General features: G+C 39.0%; 1 protein-coding gene across 3 annotated transcripts in view; it reads left to right on the top strand.

Moving 5' to 3' along the window:
* The window catches only part of CD53 (CD53 molecule), a 38,837-nt gene that overhangs the window by 6,661 nt on the left and 14,004 nt on the right, over nucleotides 1-18,172 (top strand). For 2 of the 3 annotated variants that reach the window (XM_015463653.3, NM_001034232.2), the window contains exons 2-5: nucleotides 10,431-10,511; nucleotides 11,622-11,810; nucleotides 13,257-13,331; nucleotides 13,922-14,017. In XM_015463653.3, the coding sequence (XP_015319139.1) occupies nucleotides 10,449-10,511; nucleotides 11,622-11,810; nucleotides 13,257-13,331; nucleotides 13,922-14,017 (423 nt within the window). In that variant the 5' untranslated portion in view covers nucleotides 10,431-10,448. The remainder of the gene's footprint in view (nucleotides 1-10,430; nucleotides 10,512-11,621; nucleotides 11,811-13,256; nucleotides 13,332-13,921; nucleotides 14,018-18,172) is intronic. The other variant, XM_015463652.3, reaches the window with a different exon arrangement.

Genomic DNA, 18,172 nt, shown 5'->3' with positions numbered 1-18,172 from the left:
ATAGCTTGCTGAACACACCATGGACAAGTCTCTAGGACAGGGACCTTCTGCATCAAAATTCTACATATTTTATGCTAAGGAAAGAGAATTACTAGTCCATTGACTCTGGAGAAGTTGTAGCTGTTTTATGTAACTGTTCCGGTTTTGAGAGCCACCTTGTTATATAGGTCCTGTCTCAGCTCAGCCACTAGGATCATCTGTGGTTTTTCTGTTGAGTGATGACCTTGCTAAGCTCCCAAATGGAGGAAAATGAGACCCCAGGATCATCTGGATTTGTGTTCCTCATTTGTTTCTCTTCTCTTTGCTTCTTTCTTCTTTCTTTTATGAATCACTGATTCCTCTCCCTGGAGAGCAGCCTTGAAAGGAAATTTTCACCAGAACACGATTTAAGGAAAGAATAAACTGACAGACACATTCTTTTGATGAAGTGATGTAGACATGAGAAGAAATTAATGCATAAAGGTTGATGGTTTTGTTTGATTTTAGTAACACCCCTCCACCCATAACTGCTTATTACTCCATAAATAGACATACTTGCAAACCCACATCCTACCTCAGCCACTGTTCACAGGGGTTCAAACTGTGAAAAATGGAAAGAGTCCTCCTGGAGGTTCATCACATTGTAGGGAGGGAGTTGAATGATGAAGTGGGAGATGAGTACCCAGGCCATGGGACAATGGAAGGAACGTAGGCTTGGGAGGATGAAAGACCTTGGCCTATGCCCTGTCTTTGTTGATTATTAGCTGGGTGATCTTATGCTGGTTACATAGGCTGTCTGAGCCTTGGACTTCCTGTTTGAAAAGTGGGGCTAAATTTATAGATAAAATTTATTTATGAAGAGCTCGGCCTTTTGCAGAGTTTGATGAACTATATTATTTATCTAAATTTATTTTGTCATGAGGGCCATAATTTGGGAGCATTTATAGAGAACAGATTTCTTCTCTTATTTAGAAAAAAAACTTGTGTTAGTTATGGCCCCAGTGATGAATCTAAGACCTCCACAGACTCTGTGTAGGAATAAATGGGAAACCAATAACTACTTGCTGGATACCATGTTCTTCTATGTAAATTGTCAAATAGATCTGTATATTAAAAAAATGTCTGGGAAGATGTTCACCAAAAATGTTAAAGGTGGTTATCTCTGGGATGTGGGGTTGCAGAGATTTTGTTTCCTTTTTTGTATTCTCTATATTGTTTAAATTTTTTTTTAACAAGAGCACACAAAACTTAAAGATATTACAAAAAATGAAACGGGCAAAGGATTACTAAAAGGACTTCTGGCACCTAATGTATTTTATTCCTCAAGATCTAGCAGAATATACAATGGAGAAAAGACAATCTCTTTAACAAGTGGTGCTGGGAAAACTGGTCAACCACTTGTAAAAGAATGAAACTAGAACACTTTCTAACACCATACACAAAAATAAACTCAAAATGGATTAAAGATCTAAATGTAACACCAAAAACTATTAAACTCCTAGAGGAGAACATAGGCAAAACACTCTCTGACATAAATCACAGCAGAATCCTCTATGACCCACCTGCCAGAATATTGGAAATAAAAGCAAAAATAAACAAATGGGACCTAATTAAAATTAAAAGCTTCTGCACAACAAAGGAAACTCTAAGCAAGGTGAAAAGACAGCCTTCAGAATGGGAGAAAATAATAGCAAATGAAGCAACGGACAAAGAATTAATCTCAAAAACATACAAGCAACTCCTGCAGTTGAATTCCAGAAAAATAAACAACCCAGTCAAAAAGTGGGCCAAAGAACTAAACAGACATTTCTCCAAAGAATACATACAGATGGCTAACAAACACATGAAAAGATGCTCAACATCAAAATCACAATGAGGTACCATTTCACACCAGTCAGAATGGCTGCGATCCAAAAGTCTACAAACTACAAAACTACAAAACTACAAAAGTCTACAAACAATAAATGCTGGAGAGGGTGTGGAGAAAAGGGAACCCTCTTACACTCTTGGTGGGAATGCAAACTAGTACAGTCACTATGGAGAACAGTGTGGAGATTCCTTTAAAAACTAGAAATAGAACTGCCATACAACCCAGAAATCCCACTGCTGGGCATACACACTGAGGAAACCAGAATTGAAAGATACGTGTACCTAAATGTTCATTGCAGCACTGTTTATAATAGCCAGGGCATGGAAGCAACCTAGATGTCCATCAGCAGATGAATGGATAAGAAATCTGTGGTACATACCCACAATGGAATATTACTCAGCCATTAAAAAGAATACATTTGAATCAATTCTAATGAGGTGGATGAAACTGGAGCCTATTATACAGAGTGAAGTAAGCCAGAAAGAAAAACACCAATACAATATACTAACACATATATATGGAACTTAGGAAGAAGGTAATGATAACCCTGTATGTGGGACAGCAAAAGAGACACAGAGGTATTGAACAGTCTTTTGGACTCTGTGGGAGAGGGCGAGGGTGGGATGATTTGGGAGAATGGCATTGAAACATACAAAATATCATATGTGAAATGAATCACCAGTCCAGGTTTGATGCATGATACAGGGTGCTTTGGACTGGGGCACTGGGATGACCCAGAGGGATGGTATGGGGAGGGAGGTGGGAGGGGGTTCAGTATGGGGAACACATGTATACTCATGGTGGATTCATGTCAATGTATGGCAAAACCAATACAATATTGTAAAGTAAAATTAATTAAGTAATTAATTTAAAAAAATTAAAAAAAAAATCTAGCAGAAATTTCAGAGTCACCCTTAAGAATGGACTGTTAGGGAAGTTCTAGATTTGATCTTTCAGTTTTCGCTGAACCCGGCAGTCTGGTACTGAGCCACCCAGGAAATATTTTGTCCTTTAGCTAATAAGGTATGAATTATTGTATCACCACTTTAAAGAAGAAGAAATTGGGAAAGTCAGAGAGGTTAAGGAAATTGCCCAGGACCATACTTCTGGTAAGCACAAATGTTAGAATTCAAAACTAAACCTACCCAAGTCCAGTACTAGAGTTTGCCAAACTATGTTCCATGGAATGCAATATTCTCTGAGCTGTGAAATACTATAAGCTGTTAATAAGTAATCTGTAATACATGAATAGGTTTGTAGTTATATAAGTAGACGTTTCTCTTAGAGACTCACAATGTACATTAGTATATAACAGTTTTCTCAGAAGTTGATCAGAAAAAAAAAAACTTCATTGTTTATGTTTTATTTTATTTGATCTCACTTCTGAAATGATTAACCATAGATTCCTCTCACTCCCTATGGTTTTGCTTGTTTTTGTTTTAGGAATACTTACTAACATCTCATAAATATAGTAGTCTAACACCAAAGTTTTTTGGGTGTATCCAAAGTTCTGATTGAACTTGAATCAGTTAAGGCTGGAGAGCAAGAAGTGATACTTTCTTGGGACTCCTGTCTGACCTTAGCCACTTCTAGGCTTGATTAGATTCAAGACTATATTCAATGACCCATAAGTATGGGTCAGAGAAAAACAGATTGAACTAGAAATTAATGGGACCGTTTATCAGCCCAAGAGCTCTTTTCTTGAAGAAAACTAAAGGGTGAACTTCCTTTCTGGCCTCCACAGTGGGGTGTGGGAGGTACCACACCTAATGGCAGTTTAGTCACAGAGGTTTCCTGGAAGCTGATGTCGGGGATTTTTTTCACAGGACCACATGAGTGACAGATTTTGACTGCAGAAGTGTGTCAGTTTTTCCAGTGGGGTTGGCAGGGGTGGTAACTCCATAACTGACCAGCCACAGTGATAAAAGGAAAGAGGGAAGAGGTGGCACTCTCTCTGTGAAAACTGGGATCATCATTGAATACAGTAAAAGTGTTAAAAATCTTCACAAAATGGGCAGTTTTTCTCCCTTAATTCAGTGCAAGACTACGTGGAAAATCAGGGAAGGAGAAAGAGATTCTCTTTCCTGTCTGTGAAGGAAAGGATCAGTGGGGACATCCCCCGGTTTGTGGGCACCTCATTAGTGGGTGCTCTGTGGACAATTAGATTACAGGGCCTGAAGCAGTTGTCACAGGCTCTGAGGATATTGGACATGAGGTGACTCTAGGAGGCACCTGGCCCAATCTCCTTCTGGGTCAGTTATTTTCTCACGTCCAGAAGATTAGTTTAGTGGCACAGTAAATCTCAAGTCCAAAGCTCCTCACTCTATAGTGTCGTGTTCATTCCACTCCATCAGATTATTCAGAATTAACAAGCAAAGTTCCAGTCATTTGTTCTTTCAACAATCTCACTTTTTTAGTGTAATCAGTTACTGTGTTAAGACTCAAGAATTCAAGGATGAATAAACTACCTCCTACCCTCAAGGAGCTGACATTCTAGTCAACCGAGTCTTGGAATGATGAGTAACTAATCAAATTATGGGGTCAGAGGAAAATAAAGGGGCAAATTCCAGGAAAGTGCCACTGAACAACTGAAAGAAAGGAAGCACGGAGAAAAGTATCCAACATTACTTGCTAGATTTTAAAGTATAAGCCTCGGAATGTTACTATGAATTTGGAGAGATGGAGAGGAGAAAATTAAGAAGGGCCTTTTGACATGCATATACACACAGAGGATGAGATGGCTGGATGGCATCACCGACTCAATGGACTTGAGTCTGAGTGAACTCCAGGAGTTGGTGATGGACAGGGAGGCCTGGCGTGCTGCGATTCATGGGGTCGCGAAGAGTCGGACACGACTGAGTGACTGAACTGAACTGAATACACACATAAAACCATGACTACAAACATTGTAAAGCAAATATATTTCAATTAAAAAAAAACCCAAACAGATAGAGAAAAATGAAGTTGTAAGTTTTCCTCAAAATTAAAAAAAAAAAAAGACCATCACTACAATCAAAGTAACAAATATGTTCACCACTCACAAAAGATTGTGCATGGTCTTTTGTAATCCCTGCCTCTTGTTCTTCCCTGCTCTATTTACCCCCACTCTCACACTCCTCTACCCTAGGGAATCACTCATTTGCTTTCTGCTCTTATACTTTTCATTTTCTAAAATTTTATATAGTCTAACCACACATTAGGTACTCCTTTTTGGCTAACTTCTTTCACTCACCTTAATCATTTGGAGATTCACCTACATTCTAACATGTAGCAACAGTTCCTTCTTTTTATTCCCAAGAAGTATACCATTATATAGTTTTACTACCATTTATTCATCCATTCACCTATTGTTAGAGCTTTAGGCTATAGATTAGCTTCCTGGACCTGATTCCAATATATATGTGGGTGGCAGCTTTTCCAAACCAGCAAGCAATTCTTGGATACCAGCAGAGTGTCCAATAATTCAACTCAATTCTAACAATGTCTACCCAGAAATAGAATCAGATTCCACAAGCAAAGGGCTCAGTCTCACAAGGCTGCTTGTCCATTTAAAATACCAGCCCCAAGTCCAAGTGTTACCCAAGCTTCTGACCCACCTACTTCCTATAAGTCAGAGGTTCCCATAACCCCATCCTTGGGTGCAACTTATTTACCAAAAAAGCTCACAGAACTCAGGAGAATCCATTTACTCACTAGACTACTGCTTTAATACAAACAATATGTAATGTCAGATGAAGAGATACATAGGATGAAGTCCTAACAAAAGGTCTTTATGTCTGTATGAAGCTTGGAACCAGAATGATAGCACATAAAAATGTTCTGGTTCTCCCCCAAGTGGAAGCTTTCTGAACTCCTCCTTTTTTTTTTTTTTTTTTTGTGGAGGTATGATTGACTAATTCACTTGGTGATTGATTCAACCTCTATTCCCCTCTCCCCTCCTTGAAAATCAAGGAATGAGACTAAGTTTCGATCTTCTATTCACAGTTGGTTCTCCTGGCAACTAGGCTCTATCCTTTGGTGCTTTGCAAAGTTCACCTTCATAAAAGATACATGCCCTTCAATGAACTTAGCAGTACCATTTAGGATAGTCAGGACATGGAAGCAACCTAAATGTCCATCAACAGACGAATGGATAAAGAAGATATGGCACATGGATACAATGTAATATTACTCAGCCACAAAAAGAATGAAATAATGCCATCTGTGGCAACTTGAATGGACCTCAGTTCAGTTCAGTCATTCAGTCATGTCCGACTCTTTGCGACCCCATGGACTACAGCATGCTAGGCTTCGATGTCCATCACTATACACAAAACTATATGTCAATAAAACTCCTGGAGCTTGCTCAAACTCATGTCCGTCTCCAACCCTATCATCCTCTGTTGCCCCCCCTTCTCCTCCCACCTTTAATCTTTCCCAGCATCAGGGTCTCTTCCAATGAGTCAGTTCTTTGCATCAGGTGGCCAAAGTATTGGAGTTTCAGCTTTAGCATCAGTCTTTCCAATGAATATTCAGTACTGATTTCCTTGAGGATGGACTGGTTTGATTTCCATGCAGTCCAAGGGACTCTCAAGAGTCTTTTCCAACACCACAGTTCAAAAGCATCAATTCTTCAGTGCTCCACTTTCTTTATAGTCCAATTCTCACATCCATACATGACTACTGGAAAAACCATAGCTTTGACTAGACAGACCTTTGTTGTTAGTCTCTGCTTTTTCATATGCTCATAGCTTCATATGGTCATAGCTTTTCTTCCAAGGAGCAAGCATCTTTTAATTTCATGGCTGCAGTCACCATATGCAGTGATTTTGGAGCTCAAGAAAATAAAGTCTGTCACTATTTCCATTGTTTCCCCATCTATTTGCCACGAAGTGATAGGACCGGATGCCATGATCTTAGTTTTCTGAATGTTGAGCTTTAAGCCAACTTTTTTCACTCTCCTCCTTCACTTTCATCAATAGGCTCTTTAGTTCTTTTTTGCTTTCTGCCATATGGACAGTGTCATCTGCATATCTGAGGTTATTGATATTTCTCCCAGCAATCTTGATTCCAGCTTGTGTTTCATTCAGCCTGGCATTTTGCATGATATACTCTGCATATAAGTTAAATAAGCAGGGTGACAATATACAGCCTTGATGTACTCCTTTCCCTATTTGAAACCAGTCTCTTGTTCCATGTCCAGTTCTAACTGTTGCTTTTTGACCTGCATATAGATTTCTCAGGAGGCAGGTAAGGTGGTCTGGTATTCTTATCTCTTTCAGAATTTTCCACAGTTTGTTGTGATCCATACAGCCAAAGGCTTTGGTGAAGTCAATAAAGCAAAAGTAGATGTTTTTTCTGGAGCTCTCTTGCTTTTTCAATGATTCAACAGATGTTAGCAATTTGCTCTCTGGTTCCTCTGCCTTTTCTAAATCCAGCCTGAACATCTGGAAGTTCACAGTTCACATACTGTTGAAGCCTGGCTTGGAGAATTTTGAGCATTACTTTGCTAGCATGTGAGATGCGTGCAATTGTGTGGTAGTTTGAACATCCTTTGGAAAGTTTGTTTTCTCTGTCTATGAATCTGTTCTCCTTTGTAAATAAGTTAGTTTATGTCATTTTTTTAATATTTCATGTAAGAGTGATATCTATGTTATTTGTCTTTGTCTTACTTACTTCACTTAATATGATACAGTCAGGGAAAGGAGAGAGATAATTAGTAGTTTGGGATTAACATATATACACTACTATATATAGAATAGGTAAACAACAAGAACTTACTATTAGCATAGGAAACTCTACTCAATATCTTATAATAATGGAAAAGAAACTGAAAAAAATATATATATCATAACTGAATCAGTTTGCTGTACATGTAAAACTAAAACAATGTTGTAAATTAACTATATGTCAATAAAAAATAAGTCACCTTCATTAGCATTAACCCAGTTGTGGTGGTAAGGGCTTGTTATGAATAACAAGATACCTTTATGGTTCTGAATTATTTTCAGGAGTTGAGGATGAGAGACCAAATACTATATATCAAAAAATGTTCTGATTGTTCTTATTGCTCAGTGTATTCCCAAGAGTTTTGGGAGCTGTGAGCCAGGAACTATGGATGAAGATCAAATGTTTCTGAGAAATATATTTTAGTCATCATAATATGTTTCTTATAAGTCACAATATCACAGGTTGTTTCCAGTGTGTGGCTATCAAATCCCAAAGAACAGCACTAAATGCTATGGAAATTCAAAGATTTTCAGCTGTATTGATAAAGGAGGTAACATTTCAGTGGACACATTCAAATGAGTGTAGTCCTTTTGAGCAGCTAACCCTTGATTATGAGGCCTGGAAAACACTCAAATTCATGTTAATAAGCATGGATTCCATTTACCGAGTACTGGTTGTATATCAGTCTCTGTGATAAGATGATTTAATATTCACTTCTACCCTGTGAGGTATAAGTATTATCCCATTTTACATAGGAATAAATTGTGACTAGAAATGTTAAGCAAGTTTCCAAATCTCACATACTTGTTTGGTGGTATATGTGAGAGTTGAAATCAAATGTGACTTCAAAGTTTGTGTAGTAAATCATCACACTTCTTTAAAATTAATTTTTATTGTAATATAGTTACTTTAAAATGTTGTATTAGTTTCTACTGTACAGCAAGATGAATGAGCTATACCTGTATATATATATATATATATATATATATATAGCTTCTCTTTTTTGGATTTCCTTCCCATTTAGGTCACCACAAGGCTCTGAGTAGAGTTATCCAAGGTATACAGTAGGCTCTCATTAGTTGTCTATTTTATACATAGTATTAATAGTGTATACATATTAAAAATAAATTTTAAAAAAGCAAAAAAATAGTGTTCATATGTCAGTCCCAATCTCCCAATTCATCCCACCCTCACCTTTCCCCTCTTGGTCCCCATATGTTTGCCCCCTACATCTGTGTCTCTGTTTCTGCTTTGCAAATAAGATCATCTATACCATTTTTCTAGATTCCACATATATGCATTAATATACGATATTTGTTTTTCTGACTTACTTCATTCTGTTTGACAGTCTCTAGGTCCATCCACGTCTCTACAAGTGACCTGGTTTTATTCTTTTTTGTGGCTGAGTAATATTCTGTTGTGTATATGTACTACAACTTTTTTATTCATTCCTCTGTTGATGGACATTTAGGTTGCTACCATATTCTGACTATTGTAATACTACAGCAGTGAACATTGGGGTGCATGTGTCTTTTGGAATTATGATTTTTTCTGGGTATATGCCAGTAGCGGGATTGCTGGGTTATATGACAGTTCTATTTTAGTTTTTAAAGGAATCTCCATACTCCCTAACACCACACACAAAAATAAGCGCAAAATAGATTAAAGGCCTGAATATAAGAAAAAAAGTGAAAGTTGCTCAGTCTTGTCCAACTCTTTGCGACCCCATGGACTGTAGTCCATGAAACTCTCCAGGCCAGAATACTGGAGTGGGTAGCCTTTCCCTTCTCCAGGGGATCTTCCTGACCTAGGGATCAAACCCAGGTATCCTGCATTGCAGGCTGATTCTTTACCAGCTGAGCCCCAAGGGAAGCCCTGAATGTGAGACCAGGTAATATAAAACCCTTAGGCTTATTTATACCCTAAATGAACTATCCCTTAAGATCATCTCATTTCTGGGCATCTTGATACTGCAAGGACAGTATAATGGATTATAAAAGCAATCCATGAACTAGAAAAGGCATAGTTATATTGGGAGAAAAACAACAAATTGACATTCTGCTTTATATATCAGTCTTATGTGCAGTTTTAAAATATGAGTCCTTCTATATAACCTCATTAATTCTGAAAGAAAATTAAAAATTGTGTATCTGGATCTCTAGAATTGAGGACCAGACTTTGAATATTGATGTCCTCTACTGAAAAATGAAATTCTATTTTTTAAAAATTCAAGCTCTCATTGCTAATCTCTTTTCATTTCTTCATTGGATATTTGTTGGTCAGTTTTATCTCTGCTGTAAGACTGACATTCTCTGGAAGATAGTTATTGCTTAGTAATGGTTATATCTCCCACAGCACCTAGAACAGAAAACATCATATATGTTTCTTTGGTAAAAGAATGACTGAGGCATAGGTATGCTCCCTCCACTTTCATGTAGAGAAGTTCGTAGACCAAATGTAGAGTGTATATGCATCTCGGGGTATTTAAGAAACTGGTGGATCAAGTCACTGACCTCCCCAGATGATTGACCAGATTATCCCTTATCCCCCAGATGCCTGCTTTGTGTCACTGTAATTCACCCTCCTCTAAGAATGGCTTTACTATGTGCTTCTAGAGGGCTTAATTAAATGTTAAGCACTCTGGCTAGCTGAACTGAAGCAAAAGTGAATGTCCAAGATGAGCTAATTGGTACCTCGATTCAGAGACTAAAAGAGCAAGAAGTTTGGGGAAACTTTCCAGAGAAGATTCACAGCTAAAACTCACAGTGATGCTGGAGACCCTTGAACCCTGAACATTTGTGTCCTCTGATCTCTGGTGCCACTTTGCAGAGTCAGGTTACTCACATCCTCTTTTCTTCCTTCTACTTTTTAGGGCAAGAATATCTCAAGCATGGGCATGAGTAGCTTGAAATTGCTGAAGTTTGTCCTGTTTTTCTTCAATTTGATCTTTTGGGTAAGTGTGTCTTTTCTGAGCATGATTAAGCTCACCTCTTCCTAGCTACACTCTACTTCTCTCTCCTCTCCTGAAGAGCCTGATGTGGAGTGCAATTCATGCATGCAAAGGTCATGTGCAGTACACCCAGCCTAAGAAGAAGGGAATGATAATTTTCTCCCCTATTCCCATCCTGCTGTAAGAAAAGCCTGCAAAAATGAAAGACACCAGTGTGATTGGTGAGGCTGTTTCTCTGGGAGCTTTAGGCTATTTTGCTCACTGCTGACATCTATGGGTGAGAAACCTAAGATTCTACACTCCCTGTATTGAATGCCCCTTTTTTTCTTGCTCCCCAGACCCCAACCCTGAATCCTTGGAAAAAATAGCTGATCAAAAAGGAAGTCCCCTTTTCTGGGGAGGTTTCACTATATTAAGGCTTCCCTGGTGATGCAGACAGTAAAGAATCTGCCTGCAATGCAGGAGACCAGGGTTCAATCCTTGTGCCGTGAAGATCCTCTGGAGAAGGGAATGACAACCCACTCCAGTATTCTTGTCTGGAGAATTCTGTGGATAGATAGAGGAGCCTGGGGGAGGTCGGGGGGAGCAGTGTATAATCCATGGGGTCACAAAAAGCTGGACAGGACTGAGAGGCTAACACTTTAACTGTATCAAATTTAGCAATTGAATTTCAGACATAGGTTGAGTTGTTACTCATGTTTCTATGAGAAGATTCTTAAAAGTTTGGCTTCTCTAATCTTCTGCCAAGAAAGATGAACTTCTCAACCAGTGTATTCCCTTTACAAAGGGAAGACCACATATAAGCAGTTGAGCCAGTAAGGAGTAGGTATCTGAATCATGAAGATCTAGAAAAAGAAGTAGGAATCTGAATCATGAAAATACTGTGTTATCCATAGGAATGACCTTTTTGATATCTGATATGAATAGGATGAGGTATGCGTGGGACATCACAGGAGATGATACCTATTTTTTAGGCACTTGGAGAAATCTGGGTGAAGAGTTTGTTGGCTAGGGCCAATGGGGAAAAATGATTCTAATGTCAAGTAAGGGGGTATGAGGAGATATTTAAGAACCACCTTGCATTTCAGAATGTTATGTGATTCTTCTTTTCAGTTCTGTGGCTGCTGCATTTTGGGCCTTGGGATCTACCTCCTGATCCACAGCAAGTTTGGAGTACTCTTCCATAACCTCCCTTCTCTCACGCTGGGCAATGTGCTTGTCATTGTGGGTTCCGTCATCATGGTGGTTGCCTTCCTGGGCTGCATGGGATCCATCAAGGAGAATAAGTGCCTGCTTATGTCGGTGAGTGACTCTCACAGCTGATGCGCCTAAGTGGGGGAGGTGGGCATGATGTCTTAAACCACAGGCAAGACGTTTTCTGGTAGCTCATCTATTAGTGCAAAGAAATTGTTGGAACATGAAGTTGGCTCCTCAGCTCAGTCCAGTGTGTCTAGGCCCATAGTATTTTGTTTCTGAGAGGGATAAATAAGAGAAGATATCACTGTCCTCCTTAGTATCCATTTTACACTGTTAATGATGACCCTTATCAGTATAATTTGCATTCATAGCTTTTTATTTATTCTTTATATATGGTTGAAATCAAGCATCATCCATCTACCTAAATCTTCCTCACATTAGTGTATATTCCCAGGATCTGACTCAGAGTCACTCACTGGTGGAAAATCTAGTCTCTAGATTCTTCTGAGTATTGTGACCCTCCTAAGATGGCAGAGGATATGTATGTGTCTCAGATCTATACTAGCTACACCACACTGTGAGTGGCCCAGCTTGGTGAGAGCCTAGGCTGAGGCCATCGGGGTCTAACGTGAGAGATACTAGAGCTTTTCACTTTCTCCCTGTTGGCTAACTAGCCTCAGGAGCACCTTTAGACTTAGGCTTTGCCTATAAGCTCTATGAAAGAAGAGTTTCTCATTTCTCTGGTGTGCCCACACAGAGCTCGATAATAAAGCACCACTCTATCCATAAATACAGGTTCCCAATCACTTTTCTTCTTCCTCAAGTCATGTGGTTAATCTTCTTTCCTTTATGTGTTAAACTGAAGCCAAAAGATAGAATAAGAAAGTCCTTGTTCTCAGATAGTTCCCAGACTATTAGCAAAAGATGGAAGATAATAGACGTGGGAAAAAGGTTTTAAATAATCAAAGTTTGTGTTGGGGTAAAACAATGAAAGAAAATGAAAAAGTGAAAATGTGTTTGCTGTTAAGTGTGATTAGCACAAACATCTAAAATTGGAGATGAATATGAGTGAAGATCATGACTGGAGCACCTCTTCTCCCTGTCTGTACAGGGCTCCTCTCAATCTCTATTATCACCTTCCTCCACCCCCAAATAGCCCTCTGCTTGCAGAAAGAACCAGGCCCCATGTGCAGAAGACACAGGATTTAGTTTACTAGTCTTTTGCTCAACTGTTTCAGTTAGCTAATGTCAAAACTGCTTCACTGATTCAACAAATGGTAATCCATATTCACTATGCACCTGGAACTCAGTAGATGCAATGGGAAGAAGAGAGAGAAGCTGGAAGACAGCTGATCTGCCCTCTAGAGTCTTGAAGTCTGGTTGTAGGAAAAGAACAGATATTCCTCACAAAACATGAAAAAGCCTATGAAAGCTCGAGTAGGTGGGAACTTCTGCCCATGTACAGAGATCTGCCTTTATGCTCCCAGGGTAGAGTGGGAGTGGGGGAGTAGCTGGGCTCAGTGCTGTGAGCATCTCTTTGCTTTGCCCCAGTTCTTTGTCCTGCTGCTGATTATCCTCCTTGCTGAGGTGACCTTGGCCATCCTGCTGTTTGTGTACGAACAGAAGGTAAGTTATAAAAAACACAATTCATTGTTGGATTGCTAAGAGTGGACAGGGGGTGTGGGGAGGAGAAGTTGGCACAAGTAAGTCCTATGATAGAGCTAGAGTCAAAGTGGAAGGATGAAGGAAAAAGAGATTGTAATTAGGGAGAAAAAAAATTATGAAGGTGATTGTATTTGAGTGGTGCTTTGAAGGATGAATGGGAAGAACAGTAAAAATCAAGTTTATCTTCCCCTTATTTACCTATTTACTTTTCTCCATCTATCTGGAAGTAAAGTCTCCAGTGCCTCAGTGTCTAAGTGTCTAAAGTGTCTAAGTGCCTAGGAGAACCCATGTTTGGTTTGCCCCTTTGCATCCTTTGTAAACCCAGGGTTTTGGAAGGTCAAGAAAATGCTGTATGTTTCTTCCTTCATTGCCATCCCATCCTCAGCATTTCTTCCTATATATAAGCTCCCTCCCCTGACTTAGTTCTGAAGAGATCGTTTGGAAGGGATGAGCAAATGGAACTATTTTATTAGCCTGCATTAGAAATTCCCTGTTCCTTGAACTCACCTGCTTTTTACAATGCCTCCTCTGCTGGAATGTGCCCCATACAGTTGAAAGAATACGTGGCTGAGGGTTTGACCGAGAGCATCCAGCGATACAACTCAGACAACAGCACCAAGGCAGCGTGGGACTCCATCCAGTCATTTGTGAGTACAAAATCCTCCTTAGCTCAGCCCAGATGTAATTTCCCAGCCCCAGTCCCTGGGCACTGGAAGGGTCTCTCTTTCATGAAACCTTCAAAATCTAAGGTCCACAGCCTCTAAGTTCAGAATAATGCTTGGCTGTCAGAAGCAGGAGAGCATGAGAATCAGCCTGGTTGGTACAAAGGTGTCTATTAATACATTCTCTCTTTTACCCTTTACCCACTCTGGCTCATTGTTTCAGCCCTAGTAAGATGTAAGAAAGACCCAAACATGTCATACTAGATTAGTTTATGTATTTTCCAATTTTTTTTTCTGAAAACAGAAATTATTTAATATAGAAAATCTCTTTTGAATTCCTGAGTAGCCCAACACATTCTTTTTACCTAGCTCACCAGAACCCCATTTCTCATGCCCCTCCCCGCCACAAACATATATTTTAACTCAGCATTCCTTCCTTGGTGTGCTGGGGTCAGGGAGCCAGTCTGACAATGGCATAGTTTGTGTCTCAGACAATACCATTATGACCATTTGGAGCCACCTGTGGCCCTGCCATGCCTGCTTAGCGTGGGGTAAAAGAAATAGCACAGGAATTAAAGTCCAGAGACCGGGATTGGGTGGCTTTGGGAAAGTCACTTAACTTTCTGGATCCCTATTCTTCTTTCTTTTAAAGATCCAGTTTATAAACCTTTTATTATAGAATTTCTAGGCTGATATAAGAGAAAAGCAAATAATAGTAAAATGAATCTGTGGGTACATATCACCCAACTTCAACAGTTAACATTTTGGCAATATTATTTTAGCTAATCCTCTGTGCATTTTTTGCTAGAACTTTTTAAAGCAAATAATAGATATATCATTTCAAAATTAAATATGAAGATAATAACTTTGTTTAAAAAAAACAATTTGTGTGTGTGTGTGTGTGTGTGTTTAAGCTCTGAGAAACCATAAAGTGATGCAAAATCACCTAGGTGATTCCATATATGGAAAGAGCAACTTTGGCATTCTAGTCAAAGTAATCAAAATCAATTTTTTTCAAGAAGGTGAGAATTTGAAACTGTGTTGAAATAAGACAGAACATTTTGTTATCTTAAACTCACATTTCTCCTTGCATTTTAAAAATGTTTTCCCTTTTCTCTGGTTTAATAAAAGTTACATAGCATTTAAGTACACATTTAGCAAATGGAATTTAACAAACATATGTATATCCATTTTAAAAATAATATAATAACAAGTAAGCTCTTTACTGATCATTTTTGGTCAAAAGACAAATTTCCAATAGTGACTTAAGTTGTTGAAACCATAAATAATGGTAAAGATTTAATTCTTACCTAATGAGATTAGTGGCTTAGTTAGCAGCTTTATTTGCATGCATGTACACCCATGGCAGATTCAGGTCAATGTATGGCAAAACCAATACAATATTGTAAGGTAATTAGCCTCCAATTAAAATAAATAAATTAAAAAAAAAAACAATTTTTAAAGAGCAGTCTTGTTGTTGTTCAGTTGCTCAGTTGTGTCTGATTCTTTGCAACCCCATGGACTGCAGGATGCCAGGCCTCTCTGTCCTTCAACATCTCCTGGAGCCTGCTCAAACTCATGTCCATTGTCCAAGAGCAGTCTTAGGTTTACAACAAATCTGAAAGGGAGGTACAGAGATATCCCATATACTTCCACACATGTATAGTCTCCCCCATTATCCACATCACTCACCAGAATGGTACTTTTTTAAAATAAAGGCTGAGCCTACATTGACACATAATTATCACCCAAGGTCCATAGTTTACATTAGGGTTCACTCTTGGTGTTACACATTCTATGCGTTTGAAAAAATTTATAATGACATATATGCATCATTATAATATCATGCAGAATAGCTTTGCCCTCCTGAAAACCCTCTGTGTTCCCTCCTCCTCCTCCCCTCATCCTTCACAGCCACTGATCTTGTTATTTTTCAATAGTTTTGCCTCTTTCAGAATGTCATATAGTTGAAGTCATACTGTTTATAAGCTTTTCAAATTGGCTTCTTCCACTTAGTAATATGCATTTAAGATTCCTCCTTGTCTTTTCATGACTTGATAGCTCCATTCTTTTTAGTGTTAATATTCCATTGTCTGGATATACCACAGCTTACTTACTCATTCACTTATTGAAGGACATCTTGATAGTGTCCAAGTTTTGGCAATTAAGAATAAAGCTTCCATAATCATTAATGAGCAGCATTTTTGTTTGTGGACATAAGTTTTATACTTCTTTGCATAAATACCAGAGTGTGGTTGATGGATCATTTAGTAAAAGTATGCATAATTTGTAAGAAACCTCCAAATGGTCTTCTGAAGCATCTGTACCACTTCTCATTCCCACCAGCAATGTATGAAAGTTCCTGTCGCTCCACATCCTCACCAGTATTTAGCGTCAGTGTTCCAGATTTTGACCATCCTCATAAGTGTGTACTGGTAGCTCATTACTTTAATTTTCATTTCCTTGATGACATATGATGTAGATTTTCATATGTTTATTTTGCATTTCTATATCTTCTTTGGTGAGGTGTCTGTTAAGTTTGTTGGTTCATTTTTTAATCAGGTTAGTTGTTATCTTATTGCTCAGTTTTAAGAGGGTTGTCTCTCTCTTTTATATATAGATTTTTAGCTAACAGTCATTTATCATATGTGTCTTTTGCAAATATTTTCTCCAAGTCTGTGGCTTGTCTTCTATTTCTCCAGATACTGTCTCTTGCAGAATAGAAGTTTTTAATTTTAGCCAAGTCCAACTTATCCATTATTTCTTTCATGAATCATACTTTTGGTGTGATTTCTAAAAAGATATAATCATAACCAAGGTCATGTAGGTTTTCTCCCGTATTATCTTCTAAGATTTTTGTAGTGTTGTATTTTACTCTTAGATCTATAATCTATTTTGAGTTAACTTTTGTGAGTGGTTTGGGTTCTCTGTCTCTGTTTGTTTATTTTTGTTTGTTCGTTTTTGTGTTTTTGTTTTTGGTATATGAATGTCTAATTTTTCCAGCACCATTTGTTGAGTTATCTTTTTTGCATTGTATTGCTTCTTTGTCAAAGATCAGTTGACTGTATTTACGCAGGCCTGCTTCTGGGCTCTCTATATCTATTTGTCTGTTCTTTCACCAATACCTGCTGCCCCACCCAGGCCCTGGGTCACCTTTGTATTCTAAGGTTTGAATCATTTCTTTGGTCATGGCCACCCCAGATCACTTGCTGCAGTGTGACATGGAATGAGTGGGGAAAGAGCATTTGCTCGACTCGGGTTGGGGCATGCCCACAGGTAGTTGCAAGCAACCTGGCACCCACTAAAGCAGACCTCTCTCCACCTTGCCTTAGAGGAAAGACAGCATGCCTGTGGTCCTCATGGTGGAGTCCAGGTTTCTACAGCTCTCTTGTTAATTCAAACAGTCTGCCAATCAACAAAGGGACCCTGTCTCCCCAGTGTAGGACCCCAGGACTGGGGCTCCAGATTTGTGGCTCTCAACTTCTCACTCCCCAGAGTGGGTGGTGTCCCACCCATGTACACCCCTTTTTACTCTGAGTCCCCTCCCAGGGTCACAGGTCCTGAACTCCTGATTACATGTGTATCTTTCTTACAGCCTTAGTTGTACAGGAGTCCTTCTGCGCTTTTTTAGTTAGTTTTCAGTGAGAATTGTTCCACATGTAGATGTAATTTTGATGTGTTTCTGAGGGGAGGTGAGGTATGCTAACTCCTGGATTTCTAGTTTAGCACTTATACCTACATTTTAGGGAAGGAAAATAAATGTTGGCCATTCCCACCGTGACATACTACCACAGGCCTACCACCTGAACTTAATAGCAAGAAGGTTATGGGGAACTTTATACCAGCCCAGAGGGAAAGAAATCTCAAGGTGCATCAACCTGTCCACTCATAGGGCGGAAAAGCCCACAGAGACTCCACATATTCAGATCTCTTGTTTGTGAACCAGAGAGGCACCTGCTCTGTAGGGAGCTTCTTCTTTTCCTGTCCATTTAGAATGCAATATCTTGTGAGTTACTTGACAGACAGTAGGGAAACTGCCCACCCCCGCCACCTCCATGTGTCTATGATTTGCTTGGGTATGAAAGTTTGAAAGTGAAAGTCACTCAGTTGTGTCCAACTCTTTGTGACCCCATGGTCCAT

This window comes from Bos taurus, chromosome 3 (genome assembly GCF_002263795.3).
Source record: "Bos taurus isolate L1 Dominette 01449 registration number 42190680 breed Hereford chromosome 3, ARS-UCD2.0, whole genome shotgun sequence".
Taxonomy (NCBI): domain Eukaryota; kingdom Metazoa; phylum Chordata; class Mammalia; order Artiodactyla; family Bovidae; genus Bos; species Bos taurus.
Note: the sequence above shows the minus strand (reverse complement) of the source record. Positions and strands in the feature narration are given on the sequence as shown.